The 23,401-nt window shown below is 39.7% G+C and overlaps 1 protein-coding gene across 5 annotated transcripts in view; it reads right to left on the bottom strand.

Annotated features, from left to right (window-relative positions):
* Positions 1-785: 785 nt before the first annotated feature.
* LOC134344089 (protein sel-1 homolog 3-like) overlaps positions 786-23,401 on the bottom strand; it is a 129,011-nt gene continuing 106,395 nt past the window's right edge. For 3 of the 5 annotated variants that reach the window (XM_063043336.1, XM_063043332.1, XM_063043335.1), the window contains 8 exons: positions 21,632-21,722; positions 21,453-21,528; positions 21,252-21,361; positions 20,422-20,549; positions 18,730-18,832; positions 17,824-17,896; positions 6,384-6,455; positions 787-4,526 (listed from right to left, as the gene is read on the bottom strand). In XM_063043336.1, coding sequence (XP_062899406.1) covers positions 4,426-4,526; positions 6,384-6,455; positions 17,824-17,896; positions 18,730-18,832; positions 20,422-20,549; positions 21,252-21,361; positions 21,453-21,528; positions 21,632-21,722 — 754 coding nt within the window. In that variant the 3' untranslated portion in view covers positions 787-4,425. Of the gene's footprint in view, positions 4,527-6,383; positions 6,456-17,823; positions 17,897-18,729; positions 18,833-20,421; positions 20,550-21,251; positions 21,362-21,452; positions 21,529-21,631; positions 21,723-23,401 lie in introns of all 5 variants that reach the window. The other 2 variants (XM_063043337.1, XM_063043334.1) reach the window with 2 other exon arrangements.

The following is a 23,401-nucleotide window of genomic DNA, read 5'->3' as shown; positions in this document are numbered from 1 at the left end:
AGGGGAGTTGTGGTCACTCTTACTATATCACTCTGCAGACTTTCTGCATCCTCTGTACAATTTGCTTTTCCACTTTATTTAGCACCATCAGTAAACTTAGATATGCCATACTTGGTTTTCTCTTCCATATCATTAATGCAAATAGTGCAGGCTCATCAACAACCCCCGTGGCACTCCATTCACCACTGATTTCCTACCAGAGAGCACTTATTTATCCCAACTCTCTGCCATCTACTAGCTACACAATCCTCTTTCCATGCTGATTTATTACTCCCAACTCCATGCACTGTTATCTTATGGAAAAGTCTTTTATGTGGCACTTTATTGAATACCTTCTGAAAATCCAAGTATACAACATTATTCTGTTCCACTCCATCCACTGTACTCATTATATTCTTAAAGAACTCCCATAAGACTGTCAAACAGGACTTGCCCTTTCTGAATCCATTCTGTGCCTGCCTAATGGAACCACTTCTATACAGGTGTCTCACTACTTCTTCCTTAATTAAGTTTCAAGCACTTTCCCAACTATAGACATTAAGCCAACTGTTTTATAGAAATCTTCCTTTTGTATTTATTATCTTGTAAACAGTGGCATGACATTCACCATCTCCTAATTTTTGGGACCTCCCCAGAATCCAAAGAATTTTGGTAAATTATCAGAAACATTTTGACTATAATTTCCACCATTTCTTTCCTTACCTTGGGATGCACTTCATCAGGTCCAGGAGATGCAAATTAGTTACAGCAGAAACTTAGGAAGAAAATAACTTTCCAAATTAGGGGCAATTTTGACAGATTGAATTGAATGATCTTTATTGTCATTACACATAGGTACAATGAAACTCTGATTGGCTTCCTCTGATGCAATTAAATAAAGTGGTAGATAAAAACAAGACAGTAATAGAAAAACAGTATTAAATAGATAAGCAGCAGAAAATAAGTTGCAGCAGCATCAGCAATTGCAACCAAAATAGAATTTCTGCACCCTGCCCATGACGTCAAATGAATCTAAACAGGGAAAGACCAACAGATCAGGACTGAACTGCATAGGTCACTTAACCAGTAAATAACAGAGCCCACAGTTTGTGGGCGGTAAGGAAGTTGAGAAACTGCATGGAACAGGTTCAAAAGAGGATTGAAGTACAGAGTAGAAATTGGGTTGGTTACTGTGACTAATATTCACATTGCAGATATGGGGGAAAAGGAATTAGCGAAAAGCCAGTGAAGAAGTGAAGCAAAAGATTATGCAGCCCAATGGAATTAATTAATGAGAACAGTGAATATTGAATTGATAATGCCTGCTCAATAATGAGCTATCACCGAGAATTAGAGCTGTATAAGTTGGATAAAACACATGGATGAACCATGTAACAGGATAGATGAAGAGCCAAAGATGATCAATGTGAGAGTTAATAATATCAGAAACGATTGTAATGGGATGTTTTAAGAATATCCAGAGCTTGGATATATAAAGCGTCTTTCATAACTATAGGACTACTTGGTGAATTGGAATGCTATTTTTAATACAAGATCTTAAAATACTATATGTTTGAAAACAATCACTGACTGAACCGGTAAGGAGAATGTGTGAATTTAGGAAAGTAATACCAAAGAGTGATGTTAATCAACCGCCTGCCTGAGGGTCAGAACTAGTAAATACAATGTACGGTTAGTTATACACACATTTCATCGTGGACACCTCAGAAGAAATTTCTCAGTGTAATGGTCGTCAGAGCTTTTGAAGAAAAGATTTGTGCACCCTGAATGGAAATAATATGTACTAAAAGCGATGTAAATATATCACAATAATAAAATAAAGCATATTGCAATGGATCATGTTTTGCATATCACCCTTAAATACAGATTTTAAAAATGACTTTTAACTCAAGTACACTAATACTAATAGGATGTACTGTGTCTTTGTGTCTGAATGCCTGGAAACAATTCTGAATCTCACTGATGGAAGTTCAGCCGCTCAGTAGTTACAAAAATCTTTTGCAAGTGGGAGTCCTTTGACTGGCAGATGAAGTTGTTTAGCTTCCAGCGAATGTAGTCAGGTGGATTATCAGGTAAATGTAGAAACTGGTGTGTTACTGAGCTATACAGTCCAGTACAATCCCAAAAGCAATTGAAACCAGGATAATCCCCCAGTCACTTTTTGATCCATGTCTAGTTTTCAGATCTCAGCAATTTGCCTATGCATCTTATACACGGGGAAGAAAGAAACTCACTCTTCAATGATGCTCCTGTTTGAGCTCAAGGGCTTTAATAACCTATTCCCCATGACAGATGATGATGGATGCAGTTTAAGTTAAATGGAAGAAATGTGCCCCCTTACATGTTGTAATTTCCCCAATGACTGTTTTTCCATTGGAGAACATCAGTCTGCTCACTTTAGTGGAGAGTCAGGACACTTAATTAACATATTTAAATGTCTCCTACATTCAATTCAGAGTTTAATTTATATTTAAGAAGGAATGTGAAGCTTTTTCCACAGATTGTGAAACCCAGAAGTGAAATGAGGAAAGGACTGGTGACTCCAGAAGTCAATCACCCTCTGCCAATAATACTTCTGTGCCGAGGGGTGGGGAGGGGGTAGTGCTTTCCAAAACGTTTTCATTTCTTTTCATCATATAGGCATCATTCACAAGGCCACAATTTACTTCGAATACCTCATTGTCCCTGATTGGATGGTGGTCAGCCACCTTGGCGAATAGCTGCTGCCGATGCAGTGAAGGTGTTCACATGACACTTTTGGGTAGGGAGTTCCAGGATTTAGTCACAGTAATAATGAAGGGATGATGATACATTCCCAAATCAGCATGATGTACGATTCAAGCAAGAACCTGAGCCATACCCTTCCAAAGTTGACGCCTTATCTAAGTCTTTGCCACAAAGAGTGCTTCACAATGAAGAATACTATGATACCAATGTTAACGCACAATTAGCCTTGAAATCATGTCCAAAATTCAACGTCAGTGGTTTCTCTTCCACAATAATGTGTCAATGTGAGACCAAAAGCCCAACACATCAACAAAGCGTGCAGTATGATTGGGCTGTAACAGAACGTCTCATTTGAGAAGCCTGGACAAATTCTGTAATGCCCAGTCAGGTGGTTTAGACATTTCCATGACTAAGTAATACCTCACACCAAAAAGAAGTTAGCAGAATAAAACTGATAAAAATTCAAATCAGATACAATGCTAATTCAGCCACATGTAAGTATTAATTTGCCAAATTTATGAGAGCCAGTTTAATCAACAGTACAAACAGAAAATTCTGCAGGTGCTGGAAAATCTGACATAAAAACTGATAACGTTGCAAAGATGAAAAGTGTCAGTATCTTTGAAATGTGAGACAGAGATTCTCTGAGTTATAATTAGCAAGATTTCTATCCTTATTGAAAGAAAATTAATTGACTTTAATCGGCAACATTTTATATGTGGCAATGACTACCTCAAAGTCATTAACCAAAGCAAAATTTCAATATTTAGATTACATTCATATTTAATTCTTATTTACCATTGTGACTAAATAATTTAGCTCGATTGAAAATGTACATAAAATTAATCATTGGGTGGTATACATTATACAAACTATATATCAGTGATATCCAGCAACAGGTTCTTCACACATAATTTTAAAAAATACATTAACTCCCTATATTCATAAAAATGTGTAAATGATAGAGAAGAACAAATGGATGAGGGAATACAGAATTGTAAAACATTGTAAACCAGTGGATAATTCTGCAACCATATGAACAAAGCTCTAGGGAAACTTTAGAGGAAGTAAAAAGTAATGAAGTAGTGTTACATTTCGCTAGACTAGGGTTAGGATATTTGTTAAACTGATCTTTATACCTATAAAAAGAGTTACAAGGATACTCAGAACTCAGAAGCTGGTATGTATCAGGAAAGATAGAATGGACTGGGGCTCTTAAGGCTGAGGACATCCTGATAGTGAGATTACTATAATTACGAAGAGTTTAATAGGATAAATTTAGTGAAGATATATCACTGGTGTTACAGTACAAAACTTTCAGATTATAAACATCAGATAGTTGTTAATAAATGTAGTGAGGAATTCAGTGGAAACCTCTTTACCCAGAGAAGGCTAAGAACATGAAGCAATAAAAACATTTATGGAGAAGCTGATTAACTACATGAGGAATAATGGAATAGATTAATGTGCTGATAAAATTCAATGGAGTAAAGTTGGAAGTGGTTCATGTGGAGCATAACTACTGAATGAGATAAACTGGGATGAAGAAAATGCTTCTGTGTGACTGTGCAATGAGTAGAATTACTCCCAAATGTGATGCATTCAATTAACTTCCTCTTAGTGATCAAACTGCCCGTGATGCAATTGCTACACAGGCCTTGTCTCATTCAGTTCTGGAGACCCTGTTGCAACTTAATGTCATGATGCTTCTTCGGCCATTGCCTCACCTGTCTGAATATTTTCGCTAGAAGTGTTCAAATCTGGAGGATGTTCATTTATACATGTGGTGGAGGCCATTGCTAAAAACACAGGAAAACAATACAGTTTATATAAGCTGCCAGATATGGCCATTTACCTTTTAAATAACAAACTAGTAAGGATTTATTGCACATTATCATTTCAACTTCTCTTTCACGCACACTACTCTTTAACTACTTATTTTTACACTGTCTGGAATTCTAAACTCCCCTTGCAGGTAAAATAGAAATTTGCTTCTACCTCTCGTTTAAATTTATTGCATTCATTGCTCACAAGGTAGTCTCCGAGACACTGGTGAGACCAAATGCAAATTGAGTAAATAGAATTATTGAGAAAATTTTCAAATGAAGGTTCCTCAAGAAGGCAGCATCCATCATTTAGGACCCTCACGATCCAGGACGTGCCCTCTCCTCATTGCTACCATCAAAGGAGTCCGAGGATATACAGCAGATGAAAATGTTACATCACTCCTACCCTCCCCGTTCTCCTGTCAGTGGCCTCCATCTGATTTTGAGATTGTTCTCTATATAGTCTAACCCTAGGAGGCCTGGTAACTCTGACAGAATTTTCTTCTAAGTAGAGGGTGTATGATGTTGAAAGACCCGAAACACCCGATGATTCCAGGCACATCACTGAAGATGTGTCCAGAAGCATCAGTAAATGTATGTACACAGTCTTTTGAGGTGTGATCCCAGAACTGTACTCAGCACAACAAAAGTATTCTAACCAGGGTTTTGTAAAGCAATTGCAATGCAATTCCCCTTACTAGATCCTAATTCTACAGATATAGAAGCTAACACTTTGTTGTTAGATGTTGATTTTGTTGTCCAGATTCAGATTAGTTTTTGTCATATGCACCAGGATGCAACGAAATTTTTTGTTCATGTGAGACTCACAGAGTAAACAGTGTACACAGCAATAATAAATACAATAAATACAGCAACAAACACCAAACAACAGTATGGTGCAAAGAAACAACACCCCACTCATTTAATTACAATGATGAATAAAGTGATGGGTGAAAAACAATAGAAATAGTGCAAAAAAATTAAAACTATTTAAATAAAGGTTAGATCTCCAATTTTTAGTTCAAAACAGGCGACCAGACACTTTACCTGTCTCAGGTTTCCCACATTTAATCCTTTTTTCCTGTAAATTTCAACCCTTCACTATATTACCCAGTAGATTTAGATTAACTTTGCTTGTCACATATACAGCAATACATACAGTAAAATGTGTCATTTGTTTCAAATCAAATCAGAGAGGAATGGGCTGGGCAGCCCACAAGTTTCACCTTGCTTCCAGCACCAACATGGCATGCCCACAACTTACTAACCCTAACCTGTGCATCTTTGGAATGTTGGGGGGAAACCAGAGCACCTGGAGGAAATCAACCCAGTCATGGAAGAAATGTACAAACTTTACTGACCTTGACGGGAATCAAACCCTGACCTTATTGCTGGATGCACTAACCACTACGCTACCACCGTACTTAATGTAAAACATATTGGATTATGTATGCCATGTAATACAGTAAATGAGATCTACCAGAAGTGATTACAACCCTTTTATTACAACCCCTTTACCTCCTAACCAAGTCTGTAATTTGCCTCCAGTTCCACAAGTTGTGCTTTCAGTCAAAAGCCAATGTAACGAAACATGATTACATAGCTTTGAAAGTCCACACAAACGACACCCACAGAATTTTCGGGTTACTACTTTATTTGCCTGTTTAAAGCACAAGATTTGCTACTCGTGTTCTATCTCTGCTGTATTCATGTTGGCTTTCTCTAATCAGCTGAAATTAACTTCCACTTAGTGATCACCATGATGCAATTGCTACAGAGGCCTTCTCTCATGAATTTACTGACATGATGCTTCTTCAGCCATTGCCTTACCTGTCTGAGTATTTTCAATAGGAGAGTTCAAATCTGGAGGATGTTCAGTTGCTCTTCTAGTGGAGGCTACTGCTAAAAATACAGGAAAACAACACAGTTTATGTAAACTGCCACAGATATGACGGTTGATAGGAAGCTCTTATTGTACATTATCATTGCAACTTCGCTTCTACACACACCTGCTCCTTAACTACCTATTTTCACAATGTCTACTTTTCTGAAGTCCCCCTTCAGGTAACATAGTAATATGCTTTTGTGTTTCATTTAAATTTACTGTATTCATTGTGAACAAGGTAGTCTCCCAGACACTGGTGACACCAAATACTGATTGAGGAAATAGAATGAATAGTAATTTTGTTCCTAATTACATATTCCATAACTTCTCCACAACAGAAATAAAGGCTAATAGCTGTACAATTTATTAGTTTCATCCTCTTATATTTCATAAATAATGACATAATATTTGCAAGTTTCTATGTAAGGTAATAAATCAAGGGCATTCGGATTATGCCGAAAGCATTTCCCATTTCCCAATTGTCTTCCCATGGAATCCTACGGTAAAAGCCACCAAGGAGATACAAGACTCTGCAGAAGCTAGAAATTTAGAGTAACACACACAGAGTATTAGAGGAACTCAACAGGTCAGGTAGCATCTACGGAAGGAAATAAATAGTCAACGTTTTGGGCTGTAATCCATCTTCAGGACTAGAAAGTGGGGGGAGGGGCAAACGCCAGAATAAAAGGGGAGGGGAGGGGAGGGGGAATGGGTTGGTGAATGGTGAGAGGTAGAAGGCAGGAGGTGGGGTGTGTATAGAAAAAGGAAACCTGGGAGGTGAAAGGCATAAGAGGCAAAGTGCTGAAGGAGGAATCTGATAGGAGAGCACAGTTGACCAGGGAATAAAGGGAAAGAGGTGGGCAACTGGAGGAAAGTAGGTAAAGGTGATGGGCCAGTTGTTAGGGAAAGAGAAGAAGGGAAAACAAAGGAGGGGATGGGGAAAGATGGGAGCAGTTTCCGAAGTTAGAGAAATCATTGCTGATGCCTTAAGGTTGGAGAATATCAGTACAAAATATGAGGTGTTGCCTCCAATCTGCATGCCTTAACGTGGCAGAGGAGGAGGCCATGGGCTGACATGATAGCATGGGAACAGAAAGTGGAATTAAAATGGCTGGCCACAAGGGAATCCTGGCCATTGTGGTGGATGGAGCAAAGGTGCTGACAAAGCGATCCCCAGATCTGTGTCGGCTGACGGCAATGTAGAGGAAGCATCACTGGATATAGTAGATGACACTGATGGCTTCACAGGTGAAAAACTAAGGAGTGGGCATTTGAACAGAGGGGAGGAAGTGATGGTCTCTGATTTCAGTACCAGTATTGCCCCAATACAGTTTTCTTGTCTGTGTAAATGAATAAAAAAACCGTTGCTAGATTCACTTTTCATTTTCTTAGAACGTTGTGTTTATCAATTTCTTCCTTGACTGGGCAAACACGATATAAATATACAACACGCAAACATGAGGAAATCTGCAGATGCTGGAATTTGAAGCAACACACATCAAAGTTACTGGTGAACGCAGCAGGCCAGACAGCATCTCTAGGAAGAGGTACAGTTGATGTTTCGGGCCAAGACGCTTCCTGAAACGTCGACTGTACCTCTTCCTAGAGATGCTGCCTGGCCTGCTGCGTTCATAAGCAACTTCTAGAAATATACAACATCTGCATTTTCTTACCATATTTGCCTCTATTTTAATAATCCATAACTACCATTTTCCTTTTGAATATTATGATTAGAAGCATTTTTGTGTTAATCTTTATAATTTATGTATGTTTCCCTTTCTTTCTATTTCCACATCTGTTTTTTTTAATCCCTCTTTGCTGTTACTTGTATTTTCCTGATTCTCTATTATTTATAATTTAGTTTTATATTACTGATCATCTCTTTCACTAAACTCGGTTTATTTACTAACTAGAACTCCGAAGAGTATGCACAGATTTTGTGTTGAGCCAAGTTAGTTTTAAAACATCTTATTCGTCTGTAACATTTTTGACCAAATTGCTGTCATTAGTACTATTTCAACCCCAACAAAAGCTAGAATACATTGTTTCAAGTTCCACTCCCCCCCAAACTGAAACCTAAATTTGACCATAATCACTATTTGATAAATAGTAACTTTTTAATGCATCATTGACAATGGTTCTTTACTTACAATTCATTAATGTCCTGTTCCAGGGATTTAAACATGAGACTGACACTCTAATTTAGTACTTTTGAACTGCCTCTTTCAGATGCTAAATTAAATCAAGAACCCACCTGTCCTCTCAGAGATGAAAATAACACCACTATTCCCCTCATTGTTGTAACCTTCTCAACCAACATCAGTGTAAACAATTATTTAACCACATTCTGCAATTCACAGGGCATTGAATCCAACCTGTCACATAACAGTGACCTTATTTCAAAAGCACTTCACTAGTCATAAAGATCTCTGGAACATCTTGAGCTGTGTATGTAGCGTGTATATTGCAGGTTTCTTTTTCTCTTTTGGTATCTTAGTTTAATTAAGTCAGAAATTAAAAAGAAAGCTTTATCAGTCCAGGCTGTAAAATCTTTCTTCTTTTAACATCAAACAAACATTTTAACTCACAGGACCACAGGAAATCAGAAACTTACAGGTATTGAGTCAGCTGTATCATTATACATTACACATTCCAAAGAATTAAGTTTCACCAGGGAGTAAAGAGCATTCGGTGCTCCTAAATAATTATTAACATTTTTAATTGAATAAATGCAAGTATCTCTTTCACTTTTCATGCTACACTTTCAATCATACCCTCTCCTCATACTTTGAGATTTCTCTTCATTCAGATTGGAACTCAGTTTAAGGTGTGTTCTGGGAGTAATAAGATGCCAGCCAGTTCTCGCGAATGCATGTATTCCTTTGTATTTAGTAATCTGCTAACAATGCAGAATGAATGTGTTTGTTTGTTGTATTGGAGCTGGAGGGAGAGAGAGGAATGTAGAGAGGGCACTTGCAGTACTAATGTTAATCAGGTAGATTAATATACAACATTAATTTAGTACTTCATTGAATTTTCAGCATTACTACCTGAAATGTCTATAATAACTAGAATCCCCTGCTGTGTTAATGTATTTATCATTCATTAAAGCAAAAGCATAGGGAAAACTAATTCTTAATTATTAAAGATGGCAGGGAGTGCAAAGACCAGACCTATGAGAAGGATTAGGCCATTCAGTCCATCAAGGCTGCCCCACCATTCCATCATGGTTTATTTATTGTCCCTCTCTGCCCCATTGTCCTGCCTTCTTCCCGTAACATTTGACTCCCTGATTAATCAAGAACCTATCAACCTCCACCTTAAATATACCCACCGACTTGGCCTGCACAGCCGCCCATGGCAAAGAATTCCACAGATTCACTACCCATTGGCTGAAGAATTTTTTTCTCATCTCTATTCTAAACGTTTGTCCCTCAATCCTGAGGCTGCGCACTCTGGTCTAGACTCCCCACTATAGGAAGCATCCTCCTCACATCCACTCTATCCAGACCTTTCAACATTCAAAAGGTTTCACTGAGATCCCCCCCCCACCCACTTTTTCCAAACTCGAACAAATACAGGCACAGAGCCATCAAATGTTCTTCACATGTTAACTCTTTCATTCCTGGGATCATTCACATGAACCTCCTCTGGACTCTCTCCAATACCAGCACATCTTTTCTTAGATAAGAGGCCCAAAACTGTTCACAATGCTCCATGTGGTTTGACCAATACCTTATAAAGCCTCAGCAGTACATTCATGCTTTTGTATTCTAGTCCTCTTGAAATGAATGTTAACAACACATTTGCCTCACTTACCACCAGCTCAACCTGCAAGTTAACCTTTAGGGAATCCTGCAGGAGGACTCCCAAGTCCCTCTGCACCTCAGATTTTTAAATTTTCTCCCCATTTTCAAAATAGTCCATACCTTTATTCCTTCTGCCGAAGTGCATGACTATGCACTTCCCTGCATTATATTCCATCTGTCACTTCTTTGGCCATTTCCCCAGTCCGTCTAAGTTCTTCTGCAGACACCCTGTTTCCTCAATACTGCCTGTCCTTCCACCTATCTTCATTTTGTCTGCAAACTTGGTCACAAAGCCCTCAATTCCTTTATCCAAATCACTGACATACAACATGAAAATAAGTGGTTCCAACAGCAACCCCTGCAGCACACTACTAGTCATCGGCAGCCAACCAGAAAGGGCTTCCTTTAATCCCACTCTTTACCTCATACCAACCTTCTATCCATCCTAGTACATTTCCTGTAATACCATGGGCTCTTGTCTTGTTCAGCAGCTTCATGTGTGGCACCTTATTAAAGGCCTTTTGAAAATCCAAATAAACAACAACCACTGACTCTCCTTTGCCTATCCTGACTATTATTTCCTCAAATAATACCAGCAGATTTGTCAGGCAAGATTTCCTCTTTAGAAATTCATGCAATCTTTAGCCTATTTTATCATATGCCTCTAAGTACCCCAAAAACTCATCCTTAATAAAGGACTCCAACATCTTTCCAACTACTCAAGTCAGGATAACTGGCCTATAATTTCCTTTCTTCTCCCTGCCTTCCTTCTTAAAGAATGGAGTAGCATTTGCAATTTTCCAGTCCTCAGGAACTATTCCAGAATCTAGTGTTTCTTGAAATGTCATTACTAATGCCTCTGCAATCTCTTCAGCCACCTCTTTCAGAACAATGGGGTTTACACCATCTGGTCCAGATGACTTATCTATCTTCAGACCTTTCAATTTCCCAAGCACCTTCTCCTTGGTAATAGCAATGACATTCACTTCTGCCCCCTGACATGCTTGCATTTCTAGCATTCTGCTCAAAGTGAAGACTGATGCAGAATACTTATTGAGAGCCTCTGCCATTTCTTTGTCCCCTATTTACTACCTCTCCAGTGTAATTTTCCAATGGTTCAATATCCACTCTCATCTCTCTTTTACCACTCGTGTATCTTTTTGTTTCCTCTTTTATATTATTTATCTTTGCTCTTTATGGCTTTTTTAGATGGAAAAATTGTTTTTTTTTCAAAAAGCACCCCGACCACTAATATTTAGAGTCATAGAATCATTGAGAAGTACAGCACAGAAACAGGCCATTTGGCCCATCTAGTCCTTGCTGAAACCATTTAAAGTGCCTACTTCCATCAACACACCATATCCTCCATATCCCTACAATCCACGTACCTATCAAACTTTCCCTAAATGTTGTAATTGAGCTCACATGCACCATTTGTGCTGGCAGCTCATTCCACACTCTCATCCCCCTCATATTCCCCTTAAACTTCTCACATTTCACTTTTAACCCATGACCTCTGGTTATTGTCCCACCCAACCTCAGTGGAAAAAGCCTGCTTTCATTTACCCTATCTATGCCCCTCATAATTTTGTATACCTCTGTCAAACCTCCTTTCAATCTTCTACGTTCTAAAGAATACAGGCCCAACCTATTCAATCTTTCCTTATAACTCAGGTCCTCCAGACTCGGCAACATCCTTGTGAATTTTCTCTCTACTCTTTCAACCTTCTTTCCTGTAGCTAGGTGACCAAATCTGCACACAATACTCTAAATTAGGCCTCACCAATGTCTTATAGAACTTCAACATAACATCCCATCTCACGTACTCAATACATTTATTTTTGAAGGCCAATGTGCTAGAAGTTTCTTTACGACCCTATCTACCTGTGATACCACTTTCAATGAATTACGGACCTGTATTCCCTGACCCCTTTGTTTTACCACACCTCTCAGTGCCCTTCCATTCACTGTGGAAGACTGGTTGGTCCAACTGAAGTACAAAAACCCCACACTTTTCTGCATTAAATTCCATCTGCCATTTTTCAGCCCATTTTTCCCTCTGCAAGCCATGATAGCCTTTCTCACAGTCCACTACACCTCCAATCTTGGCGTCATTGCAAATTTACTGATCCAATTAACCACATTATGATATAAATGACAAACAACAAAGGACCCAACACTGATCCCTGCAGCACTCTTCTAGTCACAGGCCTCCAGTCAGAGAGGCAACCCTCTACTACCACCATTTTTACCGTATAATATGCCCTTTATTTTGCTTTTATTCTGTCTTTGACTTCCTCTGTCTGCCACAGTTGCCTCATTCTCCCTTTAGAATATTTCTTCATTTTTGGGATGTGTCTATCCTGCACCTTCCGAATTTTCCCAGAAAGTCCTGCTATTCCTCTTCTGCCATCATCCTGCTACTGTCTCCTTCCAGTCAGCTTTGACCAGCTCCCCTATCATGCCTCTGGAATTTCCTTTACTCCACTGTAGTACTGATACATCCGGTTTTAGCTTCTCCTTCTCAGACTGCAGGGTGAATTCTAACATATGATGATTGCTGCCTCCAAGTGGTCCCTTTACCTTAACTATGCAAAGGAGCAATATTGCCCTCTGGTGGTTGCATTTATCAAATTACGTGTAATGGCATTGAAGGAGATTTTCATAAGTAATGCTGAAGCTGTTACAATTAAAACATCAGCTGTACCTACCACCCCACAAGCTCCTTTGTCAATTACCTGCCACTCCATGGCCTCATTCTCTGTAACCTACACCAGCTTCAATAGGATCTTACCTCTAAATATATGTTCTCCTCTCCCCCACCCCACACCTCTCCACTTTTCACAGGGATCACTCTCTGTGTGACTTCCTTGCCCATTCATCTCTCCCCACTGATCTCCCTCCAGGTGTTTACTCCTACAAGCATGACAAGAGTTACACTTACCCCTCAACTTCCTCCCTCACCACCATTCAGGGCCGCAAACGATCCTTCCAGGTGAAGCTACACTATATCTCCGAGTCTTTTGGGGTCATCTACTGTATTTGGTTCTCCCGGTGCAGCCTTCTCTACATCAGTGAGAGCCAACATAGAGGTGCTTCTTTGGGCACCTCTGCTCCATCTGCAACAGGGGAGATTTTCCGGTGGCCACCCATTTTAATTCCACTATCCATTCCCATTCTGCCATGTAGGTCTGCCTCATCTACTGCCACGTTAAGCCCACTCTCAGGTTGAAGGAGCAACACCTCACATTCAATCTGGGTAGCCTCCAACCTGTGGGCATGAACCTCGATTTCTCTAAATTCCGGTAATCTTCCCCTCCCCATTCTCTCCTTTTCCATTCCCCATTCTGATCCTCTCTTATCCCTTCTCTTCTGCACACCTGCCTATCACCTCCCTCTGATGCCCCTTCTCCTTCCCTTTCTCCCATGGCCCACTTTCCTCTCCTAACAGATTCTTTCTTCACCTTTCCTTTACCTTTCCCACTTATCAGCTCCCAGCTTCTCACTTCATCCACCTCGCCCACCCACCCACCTACATCCTCACCTGGTGCTTGGAATTGTTATCAAACAATAGAGTTAGTGCATTAGGTTAATAATCTTTCATGACAGTTGATCTGATGCAAGACCATTGGCTTGAAACTCTCTGCATTTCTCTCTCTGGAGCTACAGCCTGACCTTTCCACTGCTTTCTATTGTCATCAAAAATGTTTGCAGGTTTCCCTGAAAGGTTACCAAGCTTATCCAAGTTTTTTTAATCTTTAGCTTTATACTTGAAAAATATTTTTAAGTTACAATTGATTTGAGGAAAGAAAGTATATCGTAAAATGTAGGTGAAAGGATAAATACCTCTATACATTTGGTATTGAAAGTAGAGAAAGTTGAAAGTGAACAACCTTGAAGTTGATAAAGATGAAAACTTTGTATTACATGGCATCAAATGAACAAATGATTGCCAAGAAATTGGACATCATGCACTTACGATATGCTAAGGCATTGTTGTGTTTATTTAGCACCATCATCCATCCAGTTGCCACATATCATGATCAGAAAATTAGGTTAACAGCCCAGTAACATACACTAAATCAGAACATGTGGTTCCCAACAGGACCACACTTAAATGCAGCTCTTAAGACTTTGCACCAGTTTGAAAATGGCTTCTACACCGAATGCAGACAACAGCAACCTGCACCTTAGGTGCAATGAGGAATGTGGAGGTTACAGCACGGAAGCCAAGATTTCCCTACTTTACTGATATCCGTGAGATAAATGCAATGAAGGGACTTGGTACCTTCTCGGAATGACTTAAGAAGAGGCTGACAGGGGATTGGTACATTATATTGGTAAATAGGTTTGCTATTGTCACATGGATTTATTTTCTTTTATTTTATTTTATTTAGAGATTCAGAGCAAAAATGCAAGATGGGGCTCCATCAACCACAGCAGAAGGTAAGCCACATTTACCAAAAAAGAGGGCATTTCAGATGTCCTGCAAGAAAAAGGCTCATCCTGAGAGCAGTCATTCTGGAGGCAGAGGAACTGGGAGAAAGGCATGGCATCCTTACAAGAGACAGGATGGGAAGAGGTATAGTCCAAGTAGCCTTGTGTAGGATTCTGATGTTTTAATCCCAGGTTGCTTCAAATGTTAGGAAAGAGGCACAAGTCTGTTGCTTCACAATTGTTTTATTTAGTGTTGATAGAAAAAAGGAAAATTGAAATGACAGTGATAGAGGTCTGCCAAGTGAAGGGAGAGACAAAAGAAAGATGGCACTGTCTTATGGTACAACACACACAAAATGCTGGAGGAACTCAGCAGGCCAGGCAGCATCTATGGAAAAGAGTACAGTCGACGTTTCGGGCCGAGACCCTTCGGCAGGACTGGACAAAAATAGCTGAGGAGTAGATTTAAAAGGTGGGGGAGGGGAGAACGAAACACAAGGTGATAGGTGAAACCTGAAGGGGGAGGAGTGAAGTAAAGAGCTGGGAAGTTGATCGGTGAAAGAGATGCTGGGCTGGAGAAGGGGGGGGGGAGGTTCTGATAGAAGAGGACAGAAGGCCTTGGAGAAAGCAAAGGGGGAAGGAGCACCAGAGGGAGGTGACGGGTGGGCAAGGAGACAAGGTGAGAGAGGGACAAGGGGAATGATGAATGCTGAAGGAGAAAGAGAAAGGAGGGCAGGGGCATTGCCAGAAATTGATGTTCATACCATCAGGTTGGAGGCTACCCAGACAGAATATAAGGTGTTGTTTCTCCAAACTTAGTGTGGCCTCATCACGACAGTGGATGGGGCCATGGATAGACATATTGGAATAGGAATAGGGAATGGAATTAAAATGGGTTGCCACTGTTGTGATAAGGCCACACTCAGGTTGGAGCAACAACAGCTTATATTCCATCTGGGTAGCCTCCAACCTGATGGCATGAATATTGATCTCTCAAATTTCTGGTAATGCCCCTCCCACTCCCTTCAACATTCCCTGTCCCCCTTTCTGTCTCTCACCTTATCTCCTTGCCTGCCCATTGCCTCCCTCTGGTGCTCCTCCCCCTTTTCTTTCTCCCATGGTCTTCCGTCCGCTTCTATCAGATTCCCCCATCTCCAGCCCTGTATCTCTTACACCAGTCAACTTCCCAGCTCTTTACTTCATCCCTCCCCTTTCAGGTTCCACCTATCACCTTGTGTTTCTCTATCTCCCTCCCCCCACCTTTTAACTCTACTCCTCAGCTTTTTCTCCAGTCCTGCCGAAGGGTTTCAGCCCGAAACATCAGCTGTACCCTTTCCCATAGATGCTGCCTGGCCTGCTGAGTTCCTTCAGCATTTTGTGTGTGTGTTGCTCAGATTTCCAGCATCTGCAGATTTTCTCTTGTTTATGACTGCCTTGTGGTGCAGTACTTTTATACTACAGAGGTAAGGAAAATTATATTTAAATTTGTAGATAAGAGTTAATGAGTGAGATAGCACTTATTCAAATAATACAAAATAAAGAAGATTCCAGGATCACACCTGTATTATATCAATATAGCCGCTAGAGGAACACACAGAAGTTACTGTATTGTATATAAGTAATTATACAAAATACAAGCAGACAATTAATTGGTAAAGTGCAAAGAAAATAATAAATAAACATTCAAATCTAAGAATTAAACCGATGGATCCAACTATTCGCCTTTGATTCTAAATCACACATTGCAAAATCATTACATCTGAAAATTCAGAGGCAGAAAAACATGTGGTATCTACATTAAGTATAAAATAATCAAAAATTACTTAAGTTATGAAATATCAAAGGGTATATATTCTTCAATGTATTCATAAGATTATGTTGTGGTTAGGCAGATTACTAGGCACTCTTATGTGAGTTTGAACTATTCTATTAAAAGTCACCTTTAACCAGGTAAAAAAGATGTAAATTATGATAAAGCATATTAGTATTAATAACTTGACTCATAATATTGAGTAACCCTGGCTTCTGAGACTTAAATGAATTCAGCCAAAGAAATCCCATCCATCAGATTGATGTATTTTAGTTGTTTCTTTATGGATGTGATCAGACAAATTAATTATGTCTTCAGACTCATCAGGTATGTGCCTATATCTACACATGTTCTCCCCCCGCCCCCAAATTCTAAGAGAAGATCTAATGCTGTATAATATTGAAGGACCATCAGATGCATGACAACCATTAATACTTTTCCCAAGGCATCAGCAATATCATTGCTTACCCTTTCTAAGGCTGCAGCAACACTTTCAATCTCTTGTATATTCCTTGCAACACCAAAAAATGGGAAAAAAATTGATGAATAATGTTCTCCTCCTGAAATGCCTCATTTACTTCTAGACTCGGGAAGTAAAGGTAAGGTGTATTCATATCTCATGGCAGGGAAAACATAACCTAAATCAAGAGTTCAAGAGCCGTGAGGTAACGTTACAGCTACACAAGACCTTGGTCAGACCCCATTTAGAGTACTGTGTTCAGTTCTGGTCACCTCACTACAGGAAGGATGTGGATAATATAGAAAGAGTGCAGAGGAGATTTACAAGTATGTTGCCTGGATTGGAGGGCGTACCTTAGGAGAATAGGTTGAGTGAACTCGGCCTTTTCACCTTGGAGCAACGGAGGATGAGAGGTGACCTGACAGAGGTGTACCAGATGATGAGGGGCATTGATCATGTAGATAGCCAGAGGCTTTTTTCCAGGGCTGAAATGGCTAACACAAGGGGGAATAGTTTTAAGGTGCTTGGAAATAGGTACTGAGGGGATGTCAGGGGTAAGTTTTTCCACACACAGAGAGCGGTGGGTGCGTGGAATGCATTGATGGTGGAAGTGGATACAACAGGGTCTTCTAAGAACCTCTTAAATATGTACATGGAGGTTAGAAAAATAGAGGGCTATGCGCTAGGGAAATTCTAGGCAGTCTCTAGAGTAAGTTACATGGTCAGCACAATATTGTGGGCCAAAGGGCCTGTAATGTACTGTAAATTTCTATGTTCTATGTTCTAAGTAATAATATCCTAACCAATTAAGTGGGTTTATAGTAAATATCAATGGATAGTCTACCCAGAAATTTATCACAATTGATTACCTGTGGAATCCCAGTAGCGCTTCACAGCAAAACAAATCAATGTTGAAAGGCACAACGAGATTGCAGTGTATAACTGAAAACAAAAACATGTATGATTTAGTAGATATCTCTTAAAGCTTCAATAAATATAATTGTTCGAGAGGCCACTAAATTTTGTGGATGAAAACAGTGAGTAAATATTCTAGGACAAAAGACAGATAATTAATTCTTATGTGAAAAAGCTGCAACTTGCTTTACTTTGAAATATGAAGAAGAAGAAGAAGAAAGCCCTTAACTCCGACTGGAGTCATCAGGATGCCATCATGATGGCGTTTTTTTTTTAGCAGGCTTTCTTATTTTTACGAGGCCAAGTTGCTTGACGCTCAACCCAGCACAGATGGAAAGCGTGCAAGAGAGCCGGCTGGATTCAAACTCGGGAGCTTTCGCTCCAAAGTCCGGCGCTGATGCCACTACGCCACCAGCCGGCCACTTTGAAATATAGTTATATAATATTTGGTTTGATTAAGCCTTAATCACATTGACCAGTCTTGGACTTCATCTCTTGGAAGCTAAGCGATAGCTGAGCACATCATTATACAGAACACACACATGGAAAGTTTGAATTCCGAGCATCAGTGAAATGTTGTTATTGCAGAAATGCTATATGCATGATAATTTACATGGCAAGCATGTTTTGCTTGCTGACAGATGATGCTTTGATGTGAATTATATCGTTGCAGAGCTCAACAGATACAAATAAACATAAAACGTCTTAATAATTTCATGAAGATGATACAAATCAAAATTAAAAATCATTCTCAATACATGATTAAGAGAATATTTCATATGTTCAATCATTTGTGTATTAAAAATGTATAATCAATGTATAAAGAGCAACCAATCAAAGATGTTTGTTAAAATACCTACCAGAGGTTGAGAGTAGTTATTCATCCATATTGATTTCAGGCGAACTCGAAGCAAAGCTATCGAGCATGGGATGAAGGCCTCTTCAATATTAGCGCTTATACACCTAATAAAATAGAGAAATGTAATGAAATCAGTTTAATTTTGGAATTGAATTACTGAGTTGTTGTTCTGTAAATATTCTCAACTTTCCTGCTCAGATTATCCAAAGTTTTCAGTCATTAGTCCCATAATCATTTGCCACTTGATTAACTTGTATTGTACTCAAAGACATACCTGGATTTTACACATTTATCAGAATGGTACAATGCATATAAGGTTAATATATTCATAACTTTTTATTCATCAAAGGCACCTAATAATTTTTCTTTAATTAGAAACAGAAAATCCTATATCCAAACAAGATGTGTTGTTCTGTATAGTGCTTTCCCCCACAATATCTTCATTTCCGCTACTGTTATGGTCAATTCATGTCTTTTTAGACCCTTTTTGATATGACTTTTGTTTATAGTCTTGTTTCATTTTTTCAGCAATTTGAAAACTTCTCTTTTAGGCTGTTAACCCAATTAATTTCACTGTCACCTTCCCCACACACGTTTTTTTTATAGTAGCCAACATGTCTGCATTCCTGACCATTTTTGTAGTGTTCAGTTTTTCACTGCCCATTTCGTAAAAGTATTTTCTTGTTTTGCAATATCAATATGAAAGGGTCTGCACTTGACACCCATCAGTTCCTACGAGTGGACAGCTTTACCTATCCAAATTTTCTACTTTCATCATAAATTTTGGACTCATGATACTTTCTTCTATTCCAATAATTTTCTTTGACCTGGTTGACAATGCGTGTCACCATTTGGTCATGCAAAATTATTGAGTGGGTAGGACATAAAGATGAATCTTAAGTTGTTATTTTTGCATAAGTAAACTTAGTAATGCAGTTCTCAATGAATCGGCAGATTTGAGTGCTACCTTCTAGCAGAAGATACAGAAGCTTGAAAGCCTGGATGATCAGACTCAAGAACAACTTCTTCCCCACTGCTGTCAGATCTCCGAACTAATCACCCCTTTCACATCCCCTTCCCAATGTTACTGCCATACTCTCGAACCATTCATTCTATCTCTTCTCCTATTGTCACATTAGTATTTCATAGAAACATAGAAAACCTTCTGCACAATACAGGCCCTTCGGCCCACAAAGTTGTGTGGAACATGTCCCTACCTTAGAAATTACTAGGGTTACCCATAGCCCTCTGTTTTTCTAAGCTCCATGTACCTATCCAAAAGTCTCTTAAAAAAAACCCTATCATATCCGCCTCCACCACCGTTCCCGGCAGCCCATTCCACACACTCACCACTCTCTGCGTAAAAAACTTACCCCTGACATCTCCTCTGTACCTACTCCCAAGCACCTTAAATATGTGCCCTCTTGTGGCAGCCTTTTCAGCCATGGATAAGAGACTCTGACTATCCACATGATCAATGCCTCCCATCATCTTATACACCTTTTTGCATTACCTCAGTTTGCACTACTGTGCACCATTCCAGTGTTCTGTGTTTGTCAGGTCTACTTATTATTACAATGTATATTGTCTTCCATGTGAGCTTCACACAAATAAGAAATTTCCTTCCATCCTGGTGTACATTACTGACGATAAACTAATCGGAGTCTGTTTTCCTCTAGTATTTTGCTATTACCTCTCATATAACTCCTGCTGAAGTGCGACATCATTGGATTGTTTCCTTGTGTTCAGGTTTAGGAGATCCAAAATGCTCTCTGGTATTTGAAGACCCTCCTCTGCCAGTGAGCCCAAGTTATAAAATGCCTAAAGGGAGGCAAGTGAGCAATGTTATCGGTGAAAGTAAGTGATATACACTGTTACCCTGATTCCCCTCAGGGTATATACTCCCCCCTACTACTTTACAAAAAGACATCCACTCAGCTTGTACACTGAGGTGCCGGGGCGTGATCTGAAGCCTGACTGTTTTCACAGCTCACTGTTGTGCTGGGAATCTTCTGGAAGCCCTTGTCCTCCACTGATGTTCTTTCAGCAAAAATTGACTCCTGCTCGGTGTGGAGAACCTGACTGTGAGGGCTGTTGCTGGCTGGCACAGTGAGTGCCAATATTACTGGGCACTGCAGCACCTCATGCAAGCCCTGACGGATCCCACAAACTCTGTCCTCCATCACCTTCTCTTGGATGGGGTGAAACTGCTGTGCCCTGCCTCCTCTCAGTCTGCCTGCACAGCTCTGCCCTGTGGTGACTAGCTCATTGACGGTCATTGGATAAAGCTGCAAGTGCACCAACAGACCAACACAGAGCAGCAGTTCATGCTGGGCTCCCCGTTCAGCAATGCTGTCCCGTAACACATGTAAAATGCTAATACAGTATCTTTTAATGGTGATTCCATTCACAACCTTGTTTCCAATGATGCATACAGAGGACTAAGCAAGATACTGGTATATTAGGTAAAATGACATTTACTGCACAGTATTGAACACATTCAAAAACAGTTTTTGGACTTACTTGAGAATAATTCCATAAAGCAGCAGAGGCATACATGTTTATTGATTGCTCAATATCCTTTTTATGGTTGTGATGGCCATAATAGTAGAAATCACCCATTTTCACTAGAACTGGAATTCACACATAATTAAGAAATGAGTTAGTGCATTGCTGCATGCTGGAAGTGCTAATTTAGGTCAAACATCTCCACAATATACGTACCAAAAGGTTGTGTGGTCTGCTGGAAAGCTGATAAATTATAATATCTCCAGGAAAAATCAACACATCTCTTTATGAGCTAGTGACGAGAAGAAACATGAGGGTGGATTATTAAACTGCCGAATGAAATCAAGGATGAGACACTAATTTTAAAGAGAAGCAACCTCATATCAGGAACTCACTGATTTCTCTTCACAGAGATAGGCAATGTTTGTCTGAGATGACTCAATTCCTGTTTCTGCCGTGATGAGGAAATACAACAGAGCTTCTTTCCTGGGGCAGAAGGAAACACAAAAAGTGCCTTAATTTAAAATACTTGAATTAAGCTGCCAAATACAGAAATTTATGATACATTTACTGTGAACATTACACCACCAGAATATCCACCAACAGAATCACAGAGACAGAACTATCATCCAGATAGAATTATATAACATATTTTTTGGAAAAAGTTGACACAATTTTTTCTGGTTCTAAATCCAGCAAAAGCACTCATGCTGGTATTAAAAAGTGTGGGTGTGAAAGCATAAATCAAGAAAATGGTCTTCCCATTCCAAAACAATTCAGACATAATGCCATCAGTTACCCATCTCATCCTCCAGGGTGGGATCTGGCTTACTGGCTTGCCTATGGCTGCAGATATAATGAACAGCTGGCTACATTCTGCCTGTGAGACTGCTGGTCTTTGATATCTCCTCCTGCATCTCATGATGTGGAAGTCGTTAAAGTGATGAGCAACCTGTCTCCCTACACCGCCGGGCTCAGTGCAAAGACTGGTCCCTTATTAGCCGTTAGCAGTAGGCAAGCCCCATTCATTTGAACATATTCACTGACTAAATGTATGTGCAGCTTTGTATATTTTAATGCATTTTACTTTATTTTGTGCTTTAAATTAATTTCTAGCAGTTTCTTTGGTAAATGTGCCACAAACTTAATTTTTCAATGGCTTTTATTTTTAATGTGGATTATTTTAAACATCTCTGATTATCAAAGACTCTTAAATACAATTAAGACTTCTAATTTTTAGTTCTCAGTTTCTGTGTTGTACCAGCAAACTGCAAATGGGAGATACAATACAGTTTTAGTCTTAAACTTTACTAAGGCTCTGTCCACCTGTGACTTACATATAAAGCAACCCCCCCCCCCATTCCATAGCTATCCATAAGGGTGGTTTCACCATCACTTCCTACAGCCTTTACCACTCAGACAGACACCATCAGATGCAAGGTCCCAATGAAGTTGCACATTATATTTTTTTGGATGCAGCTCCTTCATTGTCAAAATCCTAAAACTCACTATTCAACAGCATCATGCTATACCATAAGACCAAAAGACTATAAGACCATAAGACATAGGAGCAGAATTAGGCCATCTGACCCATCAAGTCTGCTCCGCCATTCAATCATGGCTGATCCTCTTTTTCTGTCTCCTCCTCAACCCCAGTTCCTGGCCTCCTCCCCGTAACCTTTGATGCCATGTCCAATCAAGAACCGATCAATCTCTGCCTTAAATACACTTCTCCGCATCTCTGTTTTGAAAGGGCACCCCTCTAACCTGAGGCTGTGCCTCCTTGTCCTAGACTCTCCCACCATGGGAAACATCCTTTCTGCATCTACTCTGTCTAGGCCTTTCAACATTCAAAAGGTTTCAATGAGATCCCCCCTCATCCTCCTGAATTTCAACTCATGGGTTACAAAGGCTCAGAAAGGCAGGTCGCCACTACTTCTCAAGGGTATTGGAAATGACAATGTTTGCCTTGCCAGGGCTGTGCTCATCCCATAAAGAAACACAGATGTCACCTATGTGTCTTCGGTCATTTCATATATAAATACCTGCCATAAAATATCATGTTCTCTAATTAACCATGAGCAATGGTAATACGGCTAGTCTGGTGGTAGCAATAGAAGCTATATTCTGATGCTCCTGAAAAGTAGCAGAAGAATCCAATAATA

The sequence above is a fragment of the Mobula hypostoma genome, chromosome 3, assembly GCF_963921235.1.
Source record: "Mobula hypostoma chromosome 3, sMobHyp1.1, whole genome shotgun sequence".
In the NCBI taxonomy this organism is placed as follows: Eukaryota; Metazoa; Chordata; class Chondrichthyes; order Myliobatiformes; family Myliobatidae; genus Mobula; species Mobula hypostoma.
This window is presented reverse-complemented; position numbering and strand designations above follow the sequence as displayed.